This window comes from Sturnira hondurensis, unplaced genomic scaffold (assembly GCF_014824575.4).
Source record: "Sturnira hondurensis isolate 20B ecotype Veracruz unplaced genomic scaffold, ASM1482457v3 Scaffold0006693, whole genome shotgun sequence".
In the NCBI taxonomy this organism is placed as follows: domain Eukaryota; kingdom Metazoa; phylum Chordata; class Mammalia; order Chiroptera; family Phyllostomidae; genus Sturnira; species Sturnira hondurensis.
In genome coordinates, this window is record NW_028079324.1 from 1,255,658 (window position 1) to 1,278,236 (window position 22,579).

At 40.8% G+C, this 22,579-nt stretch overlaps 1 protein-coding gene across 1 annotated transcript in view; it reads right to left on the minus strand.

Moving 5' to 3' along the window:
* DMD (dystrophin) overlaps positions 1-22,579 on the minus strand; it is a 1,607,686-nt gene that overhangs the window by 1,218,063 nt on the left and 367,044 nt on the right. The window contains exons 9-10 of the mRNA XM_037050278.1: positions 16,038-16,226; positions 15,086-15,267 (exon numbers count right to left, since the gene is read on the minus strand). Of these exons, the coding sequence (XP_036906173.1) occupies positions 15,086-15,267; positions 16,038-16,226 (371 nt within the window). The remainder of the gene's footprint in view (positions 1-15,085; positions 15,268-16,037; positions 16,227-22,579) is intronic.

A 22,579-nucleotide genomic window follows, 5' to 3' on the forward strand; every position in this document is an offset into this window, starting at 1 on the left:
CCACTCCTTATTGTCTCTTGTACCCACTCCCATCCCTCTGTGTTCTCTTTCTGGCTCCTATTATGGGCATCTGGATGTGCCGCCCTGTTGAGTCTTCTCACGGCTTCTGCAATTTAAGTATGCAGAAAGACTACTTCAGGCTTCAGATTTACATTCAGGATGTCAGGTCTGAGAACTTCCACTTTTTTTTGAAGTTTTATTTTCTATTATAGTTGATATTTGATATTATTTGATGTTACTTTCAGGTGTACAGAATAGTTATTAGGCAACTGTATAATTTATAAGTGACCCTCCCCCAATAATTCAAGTACCCACTGGGGACCATACATAGTTAGTATAATATTATTGACTGCATTTCCCATGCTGTGCTCTACATCCCCATGACTAACTATTCTGTAACTACCAATCTGTACTTCTTACTGCCTCACCTTTTTCACCCAGTCTCCCAATGGCCTTCCCTGTAGCAACCATCAGTTTGTTCTCTGAATCTATGAGTCTATCTCCGCTTGCTTTGTTCATTTATTTGGTTCATTAGATTCCACATATAAGTGAAATCATACAACATTTGTCATTCTCTAACTTATTTCACTTAGTGTAATATCCTCTACTTCTATCCATTCTGTCAGAGATGTTAAGAGTACCCTTTTCACTGCCGTGTAGTATTCCATTATCCAAATGTACCCCAGTTTTGTTATACATTCCTCTAGTGATGGACACTTTGGCTGCTTCCAGATCTTGGCTATTGTAAATAACACTGCAATGAACATGGGGGTGCACATATTCTTTCAAATTAGTGTTTTGGCTTTCTTTGGATATACGAGCTCTGTCCAGGAGGTATCCGGCCATGTAATATGAAAAACAGAGACATCTATTAAAAAGAAGATATAAGAGACAAGAATCATTGTACATAGAACAATGATGCGTCAGTCCCCTTCAGCGAAGGCACCTTGGGACCTCACACAGTTCTCCTAACTGCCATCAGCTCCCTCGTCCTATTTCCCTAAATCCCATCAATGGTCTAAAATCTTTTCCCTTTCAAAGGTGATTTTAGTTTTGGGAAAAGCCAGAAGTCACAGGGCACCAGCTCTGGGCTGTAGGGGTGCTGAGTCACCTGGGTGATTTGATGTTTTGCCAAAAACTCTGCATGAGACACGATGCATGAGTGCGTATGTAACTCGATGAAGCTGCCAATCACCAGCTGCCCATAGCTGCAGCCTTCCGCATCATCCAAATAGTTTCTGCAGAGGAATGTTCAAGCTTACCACAAAATTTGATGGAGATTTGTTGCTCTACTTGCTCAGTCATTTTGGATACGACCACTACATAGCACACATCCTCAGTCAAGGGCGTCTACAGCCCTCACTGACTAGTACAGTGAAGTTGTTATTGTTCATGCATGCACATTCCAGTCCACTCTCCCTGGCTGCCAGCTTACATTGATGTTGCTCAAACTATTCTTGTTATATTAACAATGGCTGGACTTTTTCCAGACAGAGCTCATGTACTCAGAAGTAGCCAAAAGGCAGTCCCATTTGTAATTTTTTAAAAAACCTCCATGCTGTTATCCACAGCGGCTATACCAGTTTGCATTCCCACCAACAATTGCATGAGTGTTCTCTTTTGAGATCTTTCATTTCTGGCAAGTTTCCAGGTGAAGCCAATGTTGCTAGGTCCTGGATGACACTTTGAATAACAAGAATCTAGGTGAGAATATTGTATATTTGAAAATCACTGCTCGTCTTTTTATGGTGTGTGTGTGTCTGCCTTCGATCTATTAGTTAGCCACTGCTCAGAACTGGAAGACTAAAGAAACACACAGGGTCCAGCAGAAGCAATGCCTCCTTGAGTGTGGTCGGTAGGGTAGTAATATGGGTGTCATAATGTATAGTTTCCATTTGAACATGTCACCTAAAATGTCCTATGGTGTGCTTGAGTGTGATATGGTTATGTTACAGAATGGCATGCTTATGATTTTGTAATAGAAGAGTTTGTAATAAAAAGAGGTGTTATTTGTGCCAGACCCTATGGATGAATCTGATGCTGGTAGGAAAATATAAAAGGGCTTTACACTCAGCACGCCCCAACATTCGCTGTTATTCTAGTGTTCTTCTTGACTGGAGTGGCGCTTGGACCACTGAAGCTGCTCTCCCTCAGTGAACCCCACAAATATTTCACAATAAATATTATATAATTAGGGAATCTGCCCTTTCTTATTATTGTGCCTAGCACACAATTTATTTAAAGTGAGACATCCCAAAGAAGAACACAAAATTTGCTTAGGGATGAATCTTCTGAGAAGAAATGAACTTGGAGATCAGACAAGTTGGAAAAAAAAAGGTGATGTCTAAGCAGATCACGTCTGTGAAGAGCTCATGTGTATGGTTTTCCTTTGGACCACAGAAACAATTATTTTTAAGGTAATTGTTCAAAAACACTTTCCTTTTCCATTGCTGTTACTTTAGATATGTAATTATTCAGTGATGCCTGGTCAGTCCTTACTGCTTTCTGTGTTGGGGGTCACGTGAAATAAACAAACAGGTGCTAAGCAGTGCTGTGCCTGCCTCACTCGCTGAGGCCTCCGAAGAGACAGCATCACAATATGAGCAGATGAATTACAGGCCACAGTTCCCAGGAACTGTTCCCATTCGTGGAACAGATGACAAGATTCACAGTTCCCATTCGTGCAGCGACAAGGAAGTGAGTGGGTGAGTAGTGGCCCATGACCATGCATGGACAGAGGAAGAAGAAGCCATGAGAACAGACTGACAGTTGCCATGGGAGGGTGGGGGGGGACTAGGTGAAATAGGCAAAGGGACTGAGAAGTACAAATTGGTGGTTATAGAATAGTCACGGGAATGTAGATTACAGCATAGGGAATAGTCAATAATACTGTAATAATTATGTATGGGGCCAGGTGGGTACTGGAAATATTGGGGGGATGGATCACTTTGTAAGTTACAGAACTATCTGACCATTACCTGAAACTCATATGAAATACTACTGAATGTGAACTATACGTGAAAAATAAAATTTAAAAATTGAAGGAAAATGATTTTTTAAAATTTAAGTAAAATGGGATACAAAAGAAAAGAAAGGACTTTCATTTTGATATGTCTTTAGAATTTTCTACTTTCTGACTCCATTTTTTAAAAAACCCTTTTTTAAAAGCAGAATTTTGGAATTGCCACTTTTCTAAAAGGAGGGTGGGGGCAGAGAAGAGAATTAAGTCCTTATTTGAAGATTATACTAGAACCTATTTAACATATTTTTTAAAATTTAACTGTTGTTCAAGTACAGTTTTCTGTGTATTACTCCCATCCCAGCCCCCCCATGCTCCCCACCTCCCTCCCATTTCCACCACCCTTAGTTGTTGTCCATGTGTCCTTTATACTAGTTCCTGTAAATCCTTCCCCTTTTTCCCCTGAAATTCCTTCCCCTCTCCCCTCTGGTCACTGTCCCCCTGTTCTCTGTTTCAGTGTCTGGTTATATTTTGCTTGCTTGTTTGTTTTGCTGTTTAGCTTCCTGTTACAGGTGAGATCATATGGTATTAGGTATTTAACATATTTTTTAAAAAGAAAAAGAAAAAAATTTAAGTTAACCCTCTAAAAATACTTTTTTATGGTTCGCAAGATGCCATTAAACAGATGACAAGATTCACAGTTATAAAATATTTTTATCTAACTTTTCTGATGAGAATGACCAAACTGGACTTTCAGACAGACTCACAGATACACAGAAATGAAGAGTGTGATTTAAAGAACAATTCTCCAAGTTTAGATGCTAAGTGATCTGGAAATCCCATAAGGAACAACTGTCTTCAAACATTTATCCCTTTTTCTCTTTCGAGGAATGAATTATTTCGGGAACATTCAACCTGTCTCTCAGAATTCTGTCACTTACATTACCAGCTGGTCCGAATCAATATAAAGACGAAAACCCACAGCTCAGACCATCAATGTGTTCATAAAAATGCAGGGCCCTTCGGAAACATTAATGAAGCGCCAGCAATGTGTTACGTGGGAAGGAAAGGGAGGTGAGGAGCTTAAGAGTGTAGGTAATGCCGGTCTCCTTTGCAGGAACAATCCACAGAAATGAAAGCCCTAACACAGTGGAGTTCAATTATGGCACAACATTCAGTTAGGAGAGAGATGACAGATATTTCCTCTGTGCTGACTGGGACACGGGCCATTTGCTTAGCGCAGAAGGCCTGATTGAACCGATAACACAATTGTCAGAAAGCCTCTGGTTTTCCCCTGTTGCGAATTCCTATATCATGGTAAAACTGTCACCGAGGGAAAACCGGAAAACCAGGTCATAGTCTTGTCCTTACCTGCTCTCTAGCCTCACTGGTCACTTAACCCTTTCCAAGCATTTTGGCCCAAGTAAGAAATGCCAGGATAACAGTATTCTGCTGAAAATAAACAACTATGGCTCCACGGCCTTAAGGGTCCTGCATCTGCTTTCGTTTCGAGATGAAAGAACAAAACTCGGGCTTTCCAACATAGTGCAGTGACGAGGCTGAGGTCAGGTGTCTGTAGCCCCGTTCTAACAAAGCTGACTCTGCAGCAAAATTGTATGTTCTGCTTTCACATTGACTCCGAGTCAGATAAGCACTTCTGAGAGTTATGCTCCATGAAATAACCAATCAATCAAAAATGAAAATAAAAACTTAACTCTTTAACAAAAAGAATCTATTTGAAATACCTAAAATGAAGTCGCGCATGTCTGCTCAACTGTGCAGGGGACTGAGCGACTGAAATCACACTGTTGCAAACTAAAATTAATGTGTTTACTCAGTCCACCTGTTGGCTTGAAAATCTTAACAAAATGGTTTTAATGAATAGATTATAGACTCAATTTTATCGCAGGAATTCTGTACAGGGAAGTAGATTCTCCCAGAAGGCTCCCATATGCTAGAACATGAAGCCGTTTTAACTCCCTTGTATGCACTTTTGTTTCATTTACTCTACTGAGAAAATAATTACTAAAGGTGATATTTAAGTCTGGGTTTTATTAAAATTACCAGAGAAAGGTGAATTATGTACAGCCAAGTGACTCCACTAAACACTCAGGGTTGAAGGTAATTTTGCTGGTTTTCAAGACCGAGGCAAAATGTTTACTTCAGCCCTTGGATGCTCACAGGCGGCCAATGTCTGCATAGCTGGGCCCAGGCAGCACAGCCATGTCAGGATGAACGTGAACTAGCGGCACAACATTGAGGCAGGTTCGTGACACTGAATGTCTTTACCCAGTTATCCCCACACTAATTATACTATAGAACTTGCTAACTATCTATTAAATAGCAATTCTGACCTTGTAAAATTTGTGACTTTTATTTCTTTTTTATTGAATTTATTGGGGTGACACTGGTTAATAAAACCATATAGGTTTGGGGGTACAATTGTGTAACACGTCATCTGGATGTTGTACTGTATGGTCACCACCCCAAGTCCAGTCTCCTTCCATCACCATGTATATCCCCCCTTTACCCGCCTTTACCTCCCCCACCCCCTTCCCTCTGGTACTCACCATACTGTTGCCTCTGTCTATCAGGTTTTTTTGCTTAATCCCTTCACCCTTTTTACCCAGACCCGCAACCCTGTCCCCTCTGACAGCTGTCAGTCTGTTTTCTACATTTATGAGTCTGTTTCCATGTTGTTTGCTAGTGGATTTTGTTCATTAGATTCTACATATACGTAAAACCACGTGGTACTTGGTGTTTCTCTGACTGGCTTATTTCGCTTAGCATAATGCTCTCTAAGATTTTTTAATATAGTTTAATTTGTGAATAAATAACTATATTCATCACACATCCGTCGATAGAGGTATTACTATCATTACTCCTGACGATGCAGGGACTGATACTAGCCCAATGTGCAGATGGGGAAATAAAGGTTCGCCTGGGTCAAAGGCAGGTAAGGGGAGGCTCCAGAGGGATTGGCCCTGGAGCCTCCTCCACATCGTGTGCCTCGCGGCCTGTGCTAATATCTTTTTTTTTTTTTGTAGAAATGACATTTTCTATATTTATTTGTCATTTCATTCCTGGCATTAAATACCAGAATGGAAGAAAACAGAAGCAAAAAGAAGGTTGTTTAGTAGATTTTATAGAAATTAACATTAATAGATAGGATTTTATAGAAATTAACATTAATAGATACTTTTACTTTTCCTTCTCACCTAAATAAAACGTGCAGTCACTACTGAGACAATCTTCCTTAGGACGAGATTCACATGAGCAACAGAAACCATGATACTTGGTTTTAATGAGGAAAGAAATGCAGTGAGACTCAGTTTCCCACAGACATATAGTGACAAGGTGCAATGAATGACCAGATGTTTTAAATATTTACAGCGTTTCATTAAATGTAGGAGTCAGAGTGCATGACACAACCTAGGCCCTCCAAAGAGCAAACACTGATTTAAAGTAGAAAAGCAATATCAAACTGTTGAAAGAAAAGTTTCATGAATGTGTACAGACATACGGAAAGGCATTTTGTTGGGCTGGCAGCAACAAATAACAGGTCATAGGAAGAACATCAGTACTTTTCAATTCTCAAGGTTTGTAACATGTATCAGAGCTCAGTGATTGCCCTGTGAAATATAAGGGTTAAAACTGAATACCCAATAAAAACAATGACTCTGAATGGGTAAGATTCTCACCATCACTGTCGCCTCCACCCTGCCACCTTTACCGTCACTGCTTCCACCACCATGGCCAATTCCCATGCTCAGTTTCTGAAAGTTTCCTCCCAGCACCTGCAGGGGGTTAATCCCTCTTGCCCCCCCCCACCCGCCCGCACCTCCTCGCCTCAGGCAGTACCTCCTCTTTCCCCTGAGTCTTCATCACTCTTTCAAAGACCCATTCATGAATCCCAACGCTGGGCTTGTGCCTGTAAATCTTAGACACTAGTGTACTAATTTCCATGGGAGAATGAAGTGAAGCAAAGGCCTGTCTAACAAAACCATATAAAGAGTTTTTCCTCTGAAAACAAATGTGTGCATCCTTCTCTCTACAGCATCATCACTGCCACCAATATGTGCACTGACGTCGTGGGACATGGGACAGACCAAAGACAGCAGGTCATCTCCATTTCTCAGAGTCCCCACTGATTCTGAGAGTGACTATTATATTCCACCCTGCAACCTTGCCTTGGAAGCCCCTGTTTTTGGTCTGCAGCCTCAGAATGAGTAATTCAGAAAGAACTCACCTGCCGAGTTCCCCTTTCAATGGCTAGAAATGAAAGGCAGTTTTCAAACCTCCTTCAAAATTAACTGTGTATTAATATTTATTTCTCCACTGAATGGAACGTGAGAAATACTGTTGTTTTTAAAAAGATATTCTGTGAAACCAATATATGCCATGGTTTTCAAAGCCCTGATTTATTTTTTCCCTGCAACTATGTAGCTCCACAACAATTTAATTATTGATATTCTTCAACTATCCAGAACAAGATTAAAGTTCAAAATGCAAACAAATTCATTTGAATTTGGAGGGCATAAATTCAAAATAGTAAAGGTAACGTAATAAAGAGGCTGCATGGCTGATGCAAAAGACTCTTGAGGCAAATACGTTATGGTAACCCTCACTTCAATCTCCCCAATTAAATGCTTACAAAGCAGACAAAGAAACTCACAGAGGTCGTCACAAACCAAGGACGACTAATTAACTACAGTGATTGGAAGAGGGTTTAAATTATCTTCAGTGAGAATGGGGGCTGTGGACACTCTGAGATCGTAGTCATTTACAGGGCAGTAAAAGCCCCCTCGCAACTTCAATAACTACGTTGCTATATAGCGTCTGGCACAGTGGCCGGCACATGCTAGTCACGTGGTAGATACTCCTTGAAAGAATAAGTGGCATCACTTAATTACCCATCAAACACTGGGAGACACAGCCCAAAAATGCCACCATGTTCCCAATCAGAAATACCACAGTTAAGATGATAAAAGTGTCAGATTCTATTAAATCTGCTCAGGTTGAGCCAGCCCAGCAATTTAATTTGCATCATTTTTTTTTAGTCATAAATCAGAATGCCATCATTTTCCCCTTGGTTAGATCAGTTACTGTTTCTCAAACAGGGAAGTAGCATTTTTTTTATTTATATTTTTCCCACCTCAGGACCTTCCTATTCGCTTTCATTTGGCAGAGCGTGACTGTCCCCTCCCCTCCGATCAAGGCTCTCCTTACATATCACCTCGTCACAGAGGCCTTTGCTGACTGGCCACATACACACAATAATTTACACATGTCACTTTCTAAATCTTCCCTGATTTTTCCCCTATTTATCATTTAATGTCATCTGATATACATATTTTTTAATTGTCTGTTATCCCCCTCCCCTGACTAAGATTGCAAGCTCAATAAGAGAAGAAACTGGTCGGTCTGTTCACAGATATTTTCCTGCTATCTAAAATAGTGCTGGGAATATAGTAGGTTTGAACTATTAGGTGGATGGGTGAACTATTAAACTTAATTTTCTTTTTTTAAAGATTTTATTTATTTATCTTTAGAGGAGAAGGGAAGGAGAGAAGGGGAGAAATATCAATGTATGGCTGCCTCTCGTGAGCCCCCCGCTGGGAACTGGCCTGCACCCAGGTATGCGCCCCGACTGGGAATCGAACCGCAATCCTGTGATTCACAGGCCCGTGCTCAATCCACTGAGCTACACCAGCCAGGGCTAAACTTAATTTTCTAATTACCATTTTTTTACTTTGTGAAAAGGCAAAGTTCCAAAAAAATGCAACCTTCTGCTCTCATTTCTATGAATCCTAGAGATTTGGCTTTTCTGTTTCTAATTCAAGCCATATGAGTCACAAATGTTATGTTATTGGAACAGAGATTATCCACATATTAACTGCACACATATTATCCACATACAGAAAAAAAGTTGTCATGGCCAGCCATATCCATTTGAACTTGATCAAATACCTGTATTAATAACTGCTGGTTATTAGGGCAGTAATTGTCAATATTCCCATATTGTCTCTACTACCTATTTTTGCATGAGAATTTTGTTATTCTATTAACCACCCATGGGAGATGGCATCAACAGTTGAGGGTTGGTTGAGACATCACCACCACCACTTACAGTGCTTCTAAGAAACCAGTTAAAATGTTTGGCCCACCTGTTGGGAGAAAAATAGCAATGAAAGATACTGAAAACAGTGCACTACAAAGGAGTATGGATTTATAATTTTTAACATAATTGTTTCAACTAGATCAGCGTCTCTCAAACTCCAATGTGATTAATAATCAACTGTCATCTTTTAAAATATTTTATTTATTTATTTTTAGAGAGAGGGGAAGGAAAGGAGAAAGAGTGGGAGAGAAACATCAGTGTGTGGTTGCCTCTCCTGCATCCCCTACTAGGGAACTAGCCTGCAACCCAGGCATGTGCCCTGACTGGGAATCAAACCAGCAACCCTGTACTTCACAGGCCCGTGCTCAATCCACTGAGCTACACCAGCCAGGGCCAACTACAATCTTGTTAAATTGCAGCTTGTGATTCTGCGGATCAGGGTGAGGGCCTAGATTGTACGTTTTTAATAAGTTCCCAAGTGATGTTGCTGTTGTTGGTCCTTGAACTACCTTGATCTACAAGGAATTCTCTTTTTAACATTACTGGAAGAACAAAAAATTATTTAATAGAACTGTAATAGTTTGAGATAATGTAGAGTTAAAAATGCCCATTGCAACAAATTCACCTGACACACTGGAATGACCTAAAGAAATTAGTTTGTTAGTTCATTCGTTCATTCATGTTTTCACACATGCAATATGTTAGCTGCTCCCCTTGGGACAAAAAAACCCATCCATTTGTTCAACACCTTCTTTGTTCTATTCATTCTCACATACGTTATCTCATTTCAAAATTAGAACAGACATTTTTAAAAAATGATGAGCCAGATTTGCTAGATACTTTTTCCTCTCCAAAGTGTTGACAGTGGTTCACAATTACTTCCCATGTGATGGCTTATATTTCCCCCCAGATACTACTAATATCTCTCCTCCTACTGATGGAAACCAGAATGTAACTTCAGTTGGAGTTACTTGCTTTCATGTCTTTCCCTTGCCGTCACACGCAAGGTCTTGGTTTCCCCCGCCTGTGTCCTGGCCACAGTTATCAGAGAAGTTGATGCAACTCGCTGTGTTTATCTTTCTAAGTCTTCACAGAAAATCTGTGTCAGTAAATCTCTTTTGTTCTCTGCAGGTTGCATTTTCCAATCAAATTAGTTAGCTTATTCATAGAGAAGAATACCTTCTGTCGTCCCTAGGCCAATTGTCTTCTTATGCTTCCACAGTTAGAAGTTTTGTCTTTTTCTTCTCTTTCCCTCACTTCCTTCCCACCACCCTAAGGCAATTTTGCAGCATAAAAGGAAATAAAACAAAAATCATTTTGCCTACTGGTCTTAAGGCTTTGAACTCCAGCATGTCAACAGACAATGTCTTGTATTTATTATTGTATTTTAATGATGCAATTGGGGCATTTTGTTCTTCCATGTCAATTTCATAAACATTGTTAAAGATTTGTAATTGACCAATAGTCACATGTTTGTGCTGAAGCACATTGTGGCTAGAGATATCTTACCAATTTCTTTATTCTATTAGCTTTTACTTCATCACAAATTCACACCCATGAAGATACCAGAATTGGAGAAGAAAGCAATTAATAATGAAAGCATCAATGGAGAACAGAATAAAAACGAGGAAGAAAGGAAGGAGAAGCACCCATACATTTATTTTATTATTTATATACCTTTGCAAGTATCTTTTAAGTGTTTCAGTTGAAAAACTGAAATGGCAAATGTAATTTAGTCACCCTGCTCTAGTTCCTTTACCCCCACAGAAAATATCCACAAGCATTATCCTTTGCAAAGACAAAAATGAGTGGGCTGCTTAGAACAGGCTGGAGGGAAAAAAAAGAGTGAAAAATATAAAAAAAGGCAAGCTCTGTAGTATAATGAAAAGACCCCACGGCTAATCATCTTATTTATAATGATGCCCATGCTCTAGCAAAATACTCTTTTATACCCTATCTCAGCCCGTGTCCTTTAGAGGTTTTCCGGACACACGGAAGCGCCCCTGTTTCCTAATCAGGAACTGAGGATTGTATGGGCAAATAGGTGCGCAAGAAAGTGAAACCTTATCCTTAGATAAATTAGAAAGTACTTAGCATGAGGTGAAAATGAGGGCATTTTGTTACCTCTACATTTTCCAAATTTCTTGTGTGATAAGTGTTGCTGGTTTCTACGGTCAATCATGTTTCCTAGATGCAACCTGTATAAAGGGAGCGTCTGCATTTAATGTAAGATGGAAGGATGCCTATGTCCAAAGCAAAAAGCATCCCGACTATCAAAAAGGCCAAAAAGGGAATTAAAATAAATACAGCAGGAATGGCTTATAAACTACCATATTTTCAGACTATAAGATGCACTTTCCTCCCAAATTTGGGAGGGAATGGGGGTGCATCTTATAGTCCGAATGTAGCTTACGTGGCTCGCTGTGTGTGTGTGTGGGGGGGGGCTGGGGGGGCGGCAGCCTATGTTATTTATGTTATTTAATGTTTTAGCACATTTTTTGTTTCACAATTTTTTTCCCTATTTTCCTCCTCTAAAACCTAGGTGTGTCTTATGGTCCAGTGTGTCTTACGGTCCTAAAAATCCGGTAAATACTGTGCTAAGATAGCAGAATGCACTCACACATTAGCACAGCTGCCCTGGCACAAGACACCAGCATCTCTTACCTGGGCCATTGCATGTTCTCTCTGTTTCCAGTGGCATTACTGGGACTTCCTTTACCTGGCCCTCCCCTGCCTAAAACTGTCCGATGGCCTTTCCTTGCACTCCCGCTAGAATTCAAAACCCTTGTCTTTTATCCTGACATACGGCCTCCACGGCGGGGGGGGGCCCCCTCCCTGTATTTCAGCCCCTTCTCAGACCTCAGCTATGTAACCTTTCCTGCTGCAGCTCTCCAGTCACACTGGCCTCTTGGTTCCCTCTAACCAGCCACGTAGTCCCTGTTTCAGGGTCTTCGCACCCTGCTGTTCCCTCTGTCGGAAAATGGACTTCTTCCTGATTTGCAAACGGTGTTTCCTTCTTATCAGGGAAATTGGACATTAAATGGCCTCGGCCCAGAAACTACATTTGTGGATCACAAAAAGCTAAATAAAGTAACCCCTCACATAGTCCCTTCCCTATTGGTGTTGAAGCTCTTCGGAGAACTCATTTCTCTCTGGTATTTCCCTTGTGTTCTTTTTCTTATTGAGCGTCAGCCTCTCTAGAGATTTAGGAGATCTGGAAGAGTGGCCTCTCATTATCATTACTGTGTTCCCCAGGGCCTGGAAGTGTGTCTGGTATTTCAAGGCACTCTGTTATTATTTGTTAATATTTGTGTGCATGCATATATGTACTATTGCATATAGTATTTTACATGGGAATATATGCATAGATATCTATCACAAGGAATAGACATCAAGTATAATGTGGTTGCTGTTGGTACATAGGATAGGTTGGCAGATAATACTTATCGTCGTCAAGTGTAACTATTCATAGATTTTAGTTATGAGCCTATCTGTACTAACCTGTTTCTTTTACTTTTGTTACAAGGTAGCAGATAAAGAGTTCTGGCATGGCTTTGGTCATATCTCATGTGACTAGACAAATGTTAAGTGGCATTCTTGTCATCACTAGATCCACACTGAGGCAAGGATGATGGCTTCCGGCTAGGTCTCCTCACAGCCTGCCTCTGGGAGAGAAAGGAGGGGCGTGGACTAATCCCTTTTCATTTATGGCAATTTACTCGGCCTTCCTATTCTGCAGTAATCACGTGTTTGGAAACAGCAGGTGACACTCCCAACTGAAGCTAATTAACATGGCCATGGGAATAAAAACGGAACAGGTAACAATTTATTAAAGCATTAAATAAAACCTAGAATTGTTAATTTCTAAATACCGACAACGTCCTATGGTCATGATCAGCTTTTTATTTCCTCCAAAAAAATCCACCACAAATCAGGTCCAGTGCAGCTATCATAATGGCTTATCTCCCTAAAAGTTTAATAGATTTTATGCATGAATACACACAAAGTTAGTAAAAGTGGTACGGGATATTTACTGTTATTTATAAACTCGCAAGAGGTTTCTCAATGTGTTTTGCTTAAATAATACTTGGCGGATGTGTATTTCAACAAATTGAAATAGTCTCCAAAAAAGACTATGTGTCATATTCACGTCTCATTTTTTAAAACTCTACATTTTACCAAAAAGCTCTGTTATTGGAAAGGTCACGCTTGCCCTAAAAACTTCAACACAAACCAAAGTCCCCATATCTTCCCAAAGGACAGACTATGTTCTGTATGTCAATCCTAGCTAAGCAGTGGCATTATCATTTTAGGTCCCCACCTTCCAATAAGATGTGAGTGGGGAAGTCACCCCCACACATCCGTGTGTGTGTGTGTGGGGGTGGGTGGGTCATGACTCACCTTCTTTGCAACTCGTCTCCAGCTGCAATTAGTTAATTGACAAGTTTGACTAATTAACGTCACACTGTTAGTCCTATTGGAAAAGAGGAGCGGGGACCAATGCGGGGTGGGGGCTCAGCCTCCAGAAGAAAACGGGAGGATAGAATGTAGGAAAAGCAGAAAAGGCCGAGGCTGGATCTGAAAGACTTTCAAATTTGGTCTGAGGTGGCTCTGTTTAAGTTGCACGGATTGGAGCCATCCGAAGCTGTAACCTTGAAGAACTCTGGCCTGTGACCACAAGCAGGCGGCTCTAAATCTTATGATTTTTTGATGAAGTGGGTGGAGTAAATTAGTTGACCCTTGGGTATGGGAAGACGTGGTCCCAACTCAATAAGTTATAATACGATTATTATGACCCTCACCTCAGGGTTAGTTGCAATCCTCCAAATGATCACAGCGGGGGGGAAATGTCAATAGACACAGACTAGTGTCTCCTGGTTTGGAATATGGACACGTGTGAAAACTCTATCTTACATGCGGCTTCCTTATTCTTTCAGAAGAGATGAGCTGCACAATGCATATTCCCTCCTTACTGTCACACTGTAATTTAGTACTGGAATCGTGAGCCTCCCAGCATATCTAATGAGTTTCTTTGGTCCTATTTTAAAGCTTTTAATCTTCATAAATAACAGCCAAGTAAACTTAAGGTGCTTGGACAATTTCTCTAGCTTAATGCATTCAAATCCACAGCTGGCACTTCATTTCTTTTCATTTAAAAATAATCTATCTTGTCTTGATAGGCTCTACATGAATACACACTTCCAACAATATAAATCAGAGCAACACATCGCGAATGATGAGATCTTACTTGTTACCTTTATAAGAAAAGTGCCATTTTCAGAAATGTCTCCCAAATTCTTTGCGGATTAAGTCAGTAGATTTTCTTGACATACTTCGGAACCAGGCAGTACATGCCTTAAGGATTTCCAAACACAAATGAGACCCTTTTTTTTTTTTCAAGAGGATTTCCATAAGCACATGAGAAACTATTTCGTATTTGGGGGGACTTTTCCTTCCAAAGAGAAGCTTCCTGTCACCTGTATGTAATAGGTGGTTCTACGTACAGGCAGCCCTCGGTTTGTGGTGCCTCATCTTATTGCACTTCACAGATGCAGCGTTTTTTTTACATATTGAAGGCAAGACCCTCCACCAGCAAAGAGCTTACCACTGGCTCCTTTGCAACACTGACTTTATCCAGTGGTCTGCAGCCAAGCCTGCTATAGCTGGGCTAAGCCTGAACTTGGTTTCCTGTGTATACTTCCCTGCCTTCGGTCGCCACTTTTTAATTTTGGGAGAAACTGTGGAAAATACTAACTATGAGAACAATTTGGCAACTGTTAGAATGTAATTCTGTGGAAACTGACCCTTCTATCCAACATCTCCACTTCAATTACAAAAGTGAACGCCAAAATGCCTAGTCATAAGCCCACGAAAATGTGCCCTGCAGGAGAGAGAGCTCTGTGCACTTTAGGGACGAACTGCCACTCCTGATATCGACAGGAAACTGCATCGAAATAACCGTAACATGCCAAAATGGGCCACTTTTAGAAATCAAAACCACTTACTTGCTTTGCTTCTCCATGCTAGCTACCCTCAGGCATTCCCATCTCGAATTGAGGAGATTCATTTGCTCTTGCACTTCCGTTTCTTCTTCTTCTGATAACTTCCCTGTTCCAATGAGCTGACTTCCCAATTGCAGGACATTACCCACCCGTCCCTGGTGGGACGTCAAGTCCATCATGTACCCCTGACGAGGAGAGAAGTTGACAGCACTGATTAACACTTCATGTACATCATTAAGGTTTCAATTATTTTTTTTCCCGAATGTGTAGCCCACTTAAAGTATATTCCCAGTAAAAAGTATTTTAATGTTTTCTTCACAGAAACCTGACAGTGTTTTCAATGCGATTAAAGAGAATGATCCGCTTAGGTCACCTTCTGCAGAAGCTGACCCTGATGTTAGGTTTGCATGCCGGTGGCTTACTAAGGAAGATGTCCTACAGGAGACCTGCGGGGGAGCTGAAGGCGCAGGAAACAGGACAGGGAAGCAGAGGAGGGCCGGGAAGGATGCGATCTCGGGACAAGTGTCCGACCAGGGCAGTGATACCACACAGGTAGTCTGGAGTACACGTTACAGCTCAGCCTTGCCTTGACCCAAGGGAAGCGCCCTGGGCGGCCACATTCCCATGGGAGTCGCTGAGCAACCACCTCTCAGCACCCGCAAGTGGTGCTTGCCGAGTGGGAACTTCAAAAGCTGGCTATTGGCCTGCCAAGCCCAACGCATTTGTTTGTTTCCATCCCCAAAGAAACACTAAATTAATTGCCAAGGGAAGTGTGTGATTGTCTAACCAGTAAACTGCACGCCTGAAACCAATATGAAATAACCATGAAAGAAAAAAAAAACAACCCAAAACTAAATCACAAAAATACCAGGATCTCAGGCAGGGACTGGGATAAAGGGCCTGGCCGTGATGACAAAGCACATGCTTTGCCGCATAAATCGATGTTTTGCTTTACCTCGTGAGTATGGAACTGTTCTTTCACTTCCTCCACATTCCTGGAAATCTCCCCCTGGGCTTGCAAAGTGTCCTCGGCGGAAAGAAGCCACGAGAGCACTTCTTCTAGAGCAGTTTGGTAGCTGTCCAGGTTGACTTCGGTCCCTGCCACCGAGCTGCCAAATGACTTGTCTTCGGGAGCTCCCAAACGCTGAACAATAAAAATAAATTGGGTGTTATACAATTAGTGTTTTGCAGACGGTTCCAGCACATTAAATGATAAAATGAATGAAATATTCAAAATGCGAAAAATGTCCACGTGCATCATCGGAGACGAGGACCGCAGGCTCATAAAATCACATGCCTGCATTGTAACAGCCCCACAAATACATACAGATTTTCAAATGCTACCCAAAATCCACTTCAAGTTAATATTTTACTAAACTTCCTTTGGATTACTGTAAAGAGGGGAGGGATACCTCATTGCTTCATGTTTTACTTGAAATGCTATGAATTTTCATCCATAGGTAACTTTTTTCCCTTCATATTTTAAATGCTTTACATACACATTATTGGTATTATATTTACATGCTTTGCAATGGCATTAAATGAGACATCTCTTGCCCAAAGCCATGAGGTAATAAAATATTCCTGGCAATCTACAGAGCAGAAGAATTATCAGTATGAAAATAAGGAAGGGGGATCAAATTTAAAAAGAATTATTTACACATCTGAAATTTCTAACAGCATAATGACTTTTAGGAATTAAGCCTTTATTTCCAGAAGGCTACGGTTTAAATAGCAAGACATTCTCTTAAGAGCAGTAAAATATAAAGTATTTGCCTCCTAATTCAATTGGCAGGAAGTTAAGTGAGAATCTCGACGGTTGTCTTGGCATTTCTGCTGGGACCCTCAAGCTGAGAATGAAGGATAAAAAGTGTCCATGAGTCTCAGGAGAAGACCCAAGCTACCAAAGTAAAAATTGCTAAAAAGGTCACCCCCGGACTGGCTCCATAACCCTCCATCCACTGCTTAGCTCAGAGGGGTATACGAAGCAGCAAGGAGATTGGAGAACTCGGGTGAGAAAGCATTCATTTGGAGGGCTATGCATGTCCACACCCTCCCCCCACCTTTAGCCAAGTAATGGGAACTTCAAGACACTCGCCTATACAGGATAGGACAGTTTCCGGGATGGAACGCTGACCTCTAGATTGGCCTGCGTGTGTATAGAGTTTCAGAAGTGATGGGGCTGGTACCAACAAGTGACAGGAGACATCTCCTAGGATAACCTATGCTTCTGCCGTTTTAACCTTAGGGCGATCATCAATGGTAAACGTTTGAACAGATAAGAACATCGGCCTGATTTCTGTCTGTTTGGGTCAATGGCACTCATGCTAGGTTGCTTGGCTTCAAAAATCCTATGAAGGACCACACTCAACAGGGTTTCCTGCTGAGGTAAGGAACACAGGCAAACTGTTGACATATAGCAGAAGCAAAGCAAATATACTGGAAAAACAGAGAAGAATCTTCTGTTTTCTCCAAATATAGCAAGCCAGCCCTGAGACCTTTTGCAAAGGTACGGAAAGGCAGTGTAGAACACTCTGAAGCTACCTGGGGGATCTCACAATCTTGCCTAGAGAAAAATCTATCCTTTTTTTTTTTTTTTTTTTGATGATGATACTCCCCGGGCATGTCTGCCTGGAATTTTCACTCCCCTCAACGCTGAGCTTTATTCCGCTGAGCTGATCCTCTGACAAATGCTCCAGTGTTGAAACTTTAACACTATAAGTATATCCAACTAGTAAGTCCTTTAAGGTGGCAAAACATAGTGGCAGTCTTTGGTGGGATATTTTTATCAAATGATGCGCTCTCCATTTCTAGAGAAATGCCCAAGATACACCATGCTGATGAAGTCAAACTCACACAAGTCTAGCATCTCAAACGGTGCATAGGTGCCCCCGGAGGGTTATTTGCAAAAGCCCTCCGAGGTCAAGGCGATTGCTGAAAGCCTTAGGGGTTAGAACAAGTTCCAAGGTTTATATCCCTTCTGCCCACTGCTAATTACTATTAATAAAAAATATCAAAGTCAGCATTAAACAGGGAAAGGTCGCAACAAGGCAGCCTGGGAAATATAAATAGGTGGGACCAGCTTTATGGCTGTGCAACGTGAGCAACTATACAGTGCCCACATCTCCAAAGAAGCCCATGCTTGTTTTATCTGTTTTTTTTGACATGGCCATCTTAAACTTCTTAATGATTTTATCATTCGGCTTGGGTTTTATAAGCAATGTCCAATGGGGTGATGAAGTATGCGCATGAGCAGAGAAGATAGCTACGATGTGTGTGTCTGCCTCATCTGTATACATATATATTTTATGTCCCAGGGACACAGAATTCTGGTGGACCCACAATAGGTGGGGACTGAGTGCAACTCCAGCAAGTACAAGGTAAGTGTGGCATGTCCATGACTGAGTGAGTGAGGGCATAGAGAGCCCGGGAGGTCACGCTTTCTATTTGAAAGAGACCCTGCTTCCAAGCCAGAAAGGTGGTGTCGCTAAGGAAACACAAACCACCAGGGAACACTATCCTATCCTTGCTCACTCATTTTTCTTTCCCGTGTGAGCCAACCCCTTACATTGAAACTGATGACATGGAAAGAATAGGGAAGGGCAGGGCAAGCCACACTTCCTTTTCCTTTCAGCCCTTCCACACTCAGCAGTAAGTGGAAGGTAAACAATATTGGTAGAACACGCACCTATCAAGAAATGAAATGGCAGCTGGGTGAATTGCATATCATTTCCATGTTAAGAATGAAATACATAATACAAGCTGCAAAATACAAGTTGGCTGGTAACAGTGATTCTGCACGAGTTAAATGCTCTCATATTTGCATTTTTAACTGCAATTGCACAATATTATGAGCAGTGAAACACAGGCTAATACTTTAAATTTTTAATTTTCTTTATTCGGTATGATATGAAAGAGCAAATAAACACACCATGGAAAGTTGAGAGAGAGACCACAGAGTAAAGTAAACAGCTTTATACTTTAGTAACTTGAACGGTTACTAAACTGTCCTTTCCTTCCTGCTTCTTCAACAAGGGGCTCAGTGTTTAATTTTTCACTGGGCCACACAAATTCTGTAGAGCCACCAGCTCTGTGAGTAGGTGGAAAACAAGTAAAATCCAGTCCTGAATATTTTGCCTTCTCTGGGTTGCAGGTGAGAGGTGACTGAGAGTTCTCTCTCAGTAGAGAGAACAGGGCTGTTCAACCCAAGGGCCCCAAGGGCAAACAGTCGGTGTGTGAATCCCGACAGACCTGAGCCCTATCTTAAGCCTTGCTTTCCTCAGACATAAAATGGAAACAATGATGCTCCCCTACCAAAAACGTGGAAACAATGAAAGGAAAGTACATCAAATACCTGACAGAAATCCTGACCATGTGCAAGAACCCAAAAGAGTATGTGAAGCTGTGATTATTATTAGCATCTCGCATACGTACAAATTGTTCTGCAGCACAATTTGCCCCCGGGTTACCTTCTGAAGTCACTGCCCAAATTTCAAGTCAGACAATTGTAGAAAACATGATCAAAAAAACTTCCAAGAGCGAACATCAACTAAACTCAACCTTCTTTGAAACTTCAAGCTCAATCTAGCTCCCATTTAAAAGTTCTTAAAAATCATTAACATTGTTGAGTTCAGATAATCTTCTCCAAATGCTAAGCTGTAAACAACGCCATTATTCAAGTAGCGCAACACTGTATTTCAACATCATACCATCTAGATTAAAAAAGTAAACACTTTATGATTTATGGATATTTACAGAGGCTTGAATTTTGGGAGAAAATTTGAGAAGGCACAGCTTTATAGTCAAGGACATGATGTCTAGCACTCATAAATTGTGAATCGAAATGTTTTGGCTGATGATGTTCATAAAATAAAAACTTCTCAAAGACAGCCTTATTAAAGTTCAATACAAACACGAATGAGCTCAGTGAAATTATATACGTAACTCCATTCATCATTATTTACAGCCATAAATTTAACTACAGATGCATATGACTATGGCCAAAATTGTCAACTGTGCTCTAAGTAATTCTCTCTTTGTCTACACCATTGTTTTTCAAGTTGTCAGTCATGATCCATCAATGATACATGAAATCATTTTAGTAGGTCATGACCCAAAATACTGTATTTAAAATTCAGTAGACTATGTGACTATATATAGTGAAGGATATTAACTAGACTTATTGTGGTGATCATTTAGCAGTGTATACAAATAAGGAATCATTATGTTATACACCTGAAACTAATATGTTGTATGTCAATTATAACACAGTTTTTTATTTTATTTTTTAAACGTCTTTTTTTAAAGACTTTATTTACTTATCTTTAGAGGGGAAGGGAAGAAGAGAAGGAGAGAAACATCAATGTATGGTTGCCTCTCATGCATCCCCTGCTGGGAACTGGCCTGCACCCCAGGCATGTGCCCTGACTAGGAATCGAACCGTGACTGTCTGGTTGGCAGGCTCGCACTCAGTCCACTGAGCTACACCAGCCAGGGCAACAACGCAGTTTTTTAAAAAGGAAGTTATCAAGTCAGGATTCAAATCCACACCTAAGGAGCACAAGCCCATGTACTTCCCACTACACCATATTAGGTCTCTGGAATATCCACAAGTTTATGTTGAAGAGAGCCAGGTTTCCACATTCTGCTGAAGGTAAACATTAACCAGGAAAACTTATTGTAAAAAATAAATCAATAATGTCCGTGTTAAAATTAATAAATAATTAAATAGAGGGAAAATATCAGACTGTGTCCTGTAGATTAATGATTGGTGCTTTTGTGACTTTTTGTTTCAGATATGCATATATATGCATGGCTAGGTATATACATACATGTACATATGTTCTAGGTCAAGATGAAAAAAACATTTTGTAATTCATTAAACAAAATAGGAAATAGTTCTGGAATCTAAGGGCAGGTAAACCCATGGAAGAAGAAATGTTTGTGAATTCCACATCCGCACATTTTCAACAACTACTTTTTTATATTTTTTAATTTTTAAATTACTTTATTGTTGTTCAGTTACAGTTGTCTGCATTTCCCCCCACAACTCCCTGCCCACCCCCTCCAAACCCACCTCCCTCCCTGCTTCCACCTGCCCCCTTGGTTTTGTCCATGGGTCCTTTACAGTAGTTCCTGAAAACCCTTCTTCCCACTGTCCCCTCCCCCCTCCCCTCTGGCTATTGTTAGATTGTTCTTAATTTCAATGTCTCTGGTCATATTTTGTTTGCTGTTTTTGTTGTTGATTAGGTTCCAGCTAAAGGTGAGATCATATGGTATTTGTTCAAAAACCCATCTTTAACAGAGAATTTGGAAACAAACAAAGATACACAGAGACGCTTACCCTTTTGATTACAGCTCCACAAACTGCGTATTTCACATTTCACCCAAGCTTGTGGCTAGCTCTTACATTTCTGAACCAGCATCAAAGGGAATTTGCTAGGACCTTGGAGATGCCACCAGTATCATTCATTGGAATGATTTTCCCCCTACGTTTTGATCTTGCTTTAATTTCTGTCTTTATCACAGTAGTTTCTGTTTCTCCGCAGTACATTGGCCAAATGATTCAGACGACAGGCACAACAATGGACTGATAAAACTGTCCTGGTTCTTTTCAAACTTAAAAGCACTAACATTTACTCAATAGATCCACATACTTCAGAGGCTTACTTTTGCATGAAGAATCACTAGCTATTGCCATCTGTGTTCCCAAAGATGTTGCTAACGCATAAAGGTGGAAGGAAGAGTACGGAGGGAAAACTAAAGGAAGGGAAGACAAATGAGTGTATGTATTAGTCCTGCACTATCCAGGACAAAAGGGCCTGGAAACTCATGTCTAGTCATAGAAATTGTTGCCCTGACCGGTGTGGCTCAGTGGATTGAGTGTCCGCATGCAAACCAAAGGAGAGCTGGTTCGATTCCCAGTCGGGGCACATGCCTGGGTTGCGGGCCAGCTCCCCAGTTGCGGGGCGTGCGAGAAGCAACCATATATTGATGTTTCTCTGCCTCTCTTTAAACAAACAAACAAATTGCCATGATGAAATATCGTGCAATAGCCTCAACACGACTTCATACATAAATATGTCTTAAAACGTAGGTTACTATTTGTCTGATCTTGAGTAACTTATTTCACCTGTCTGCATCTCAGTTTCACCATCTGTAAAACAAAGAAAATAAAACTATAGCGCCACAGGATTGTTGAAAAGACTATCTCAGATGATGTATATAAAATGCTAAGCACATTCTAGTTTCCAAAAATGCTCTGCAATGTCTGTATTTGGGGACCAATGTTCATTGAAATGGCATATGGTTTTTATGAGGATACACAGTTGAACAAGCCGTGTGTATTTTTAGAAGCATGATTTGGCAATTCAAGCTGAGATAAGTCATCAAATGGCTACATATATAGGTAGTGAAACCAGCAACCCAGCAAGCCACAAAGCTCTTAGCAAAATACCTGGGATGTTTCCAGAGGCAGAATCTATCACTTTCTGTTGA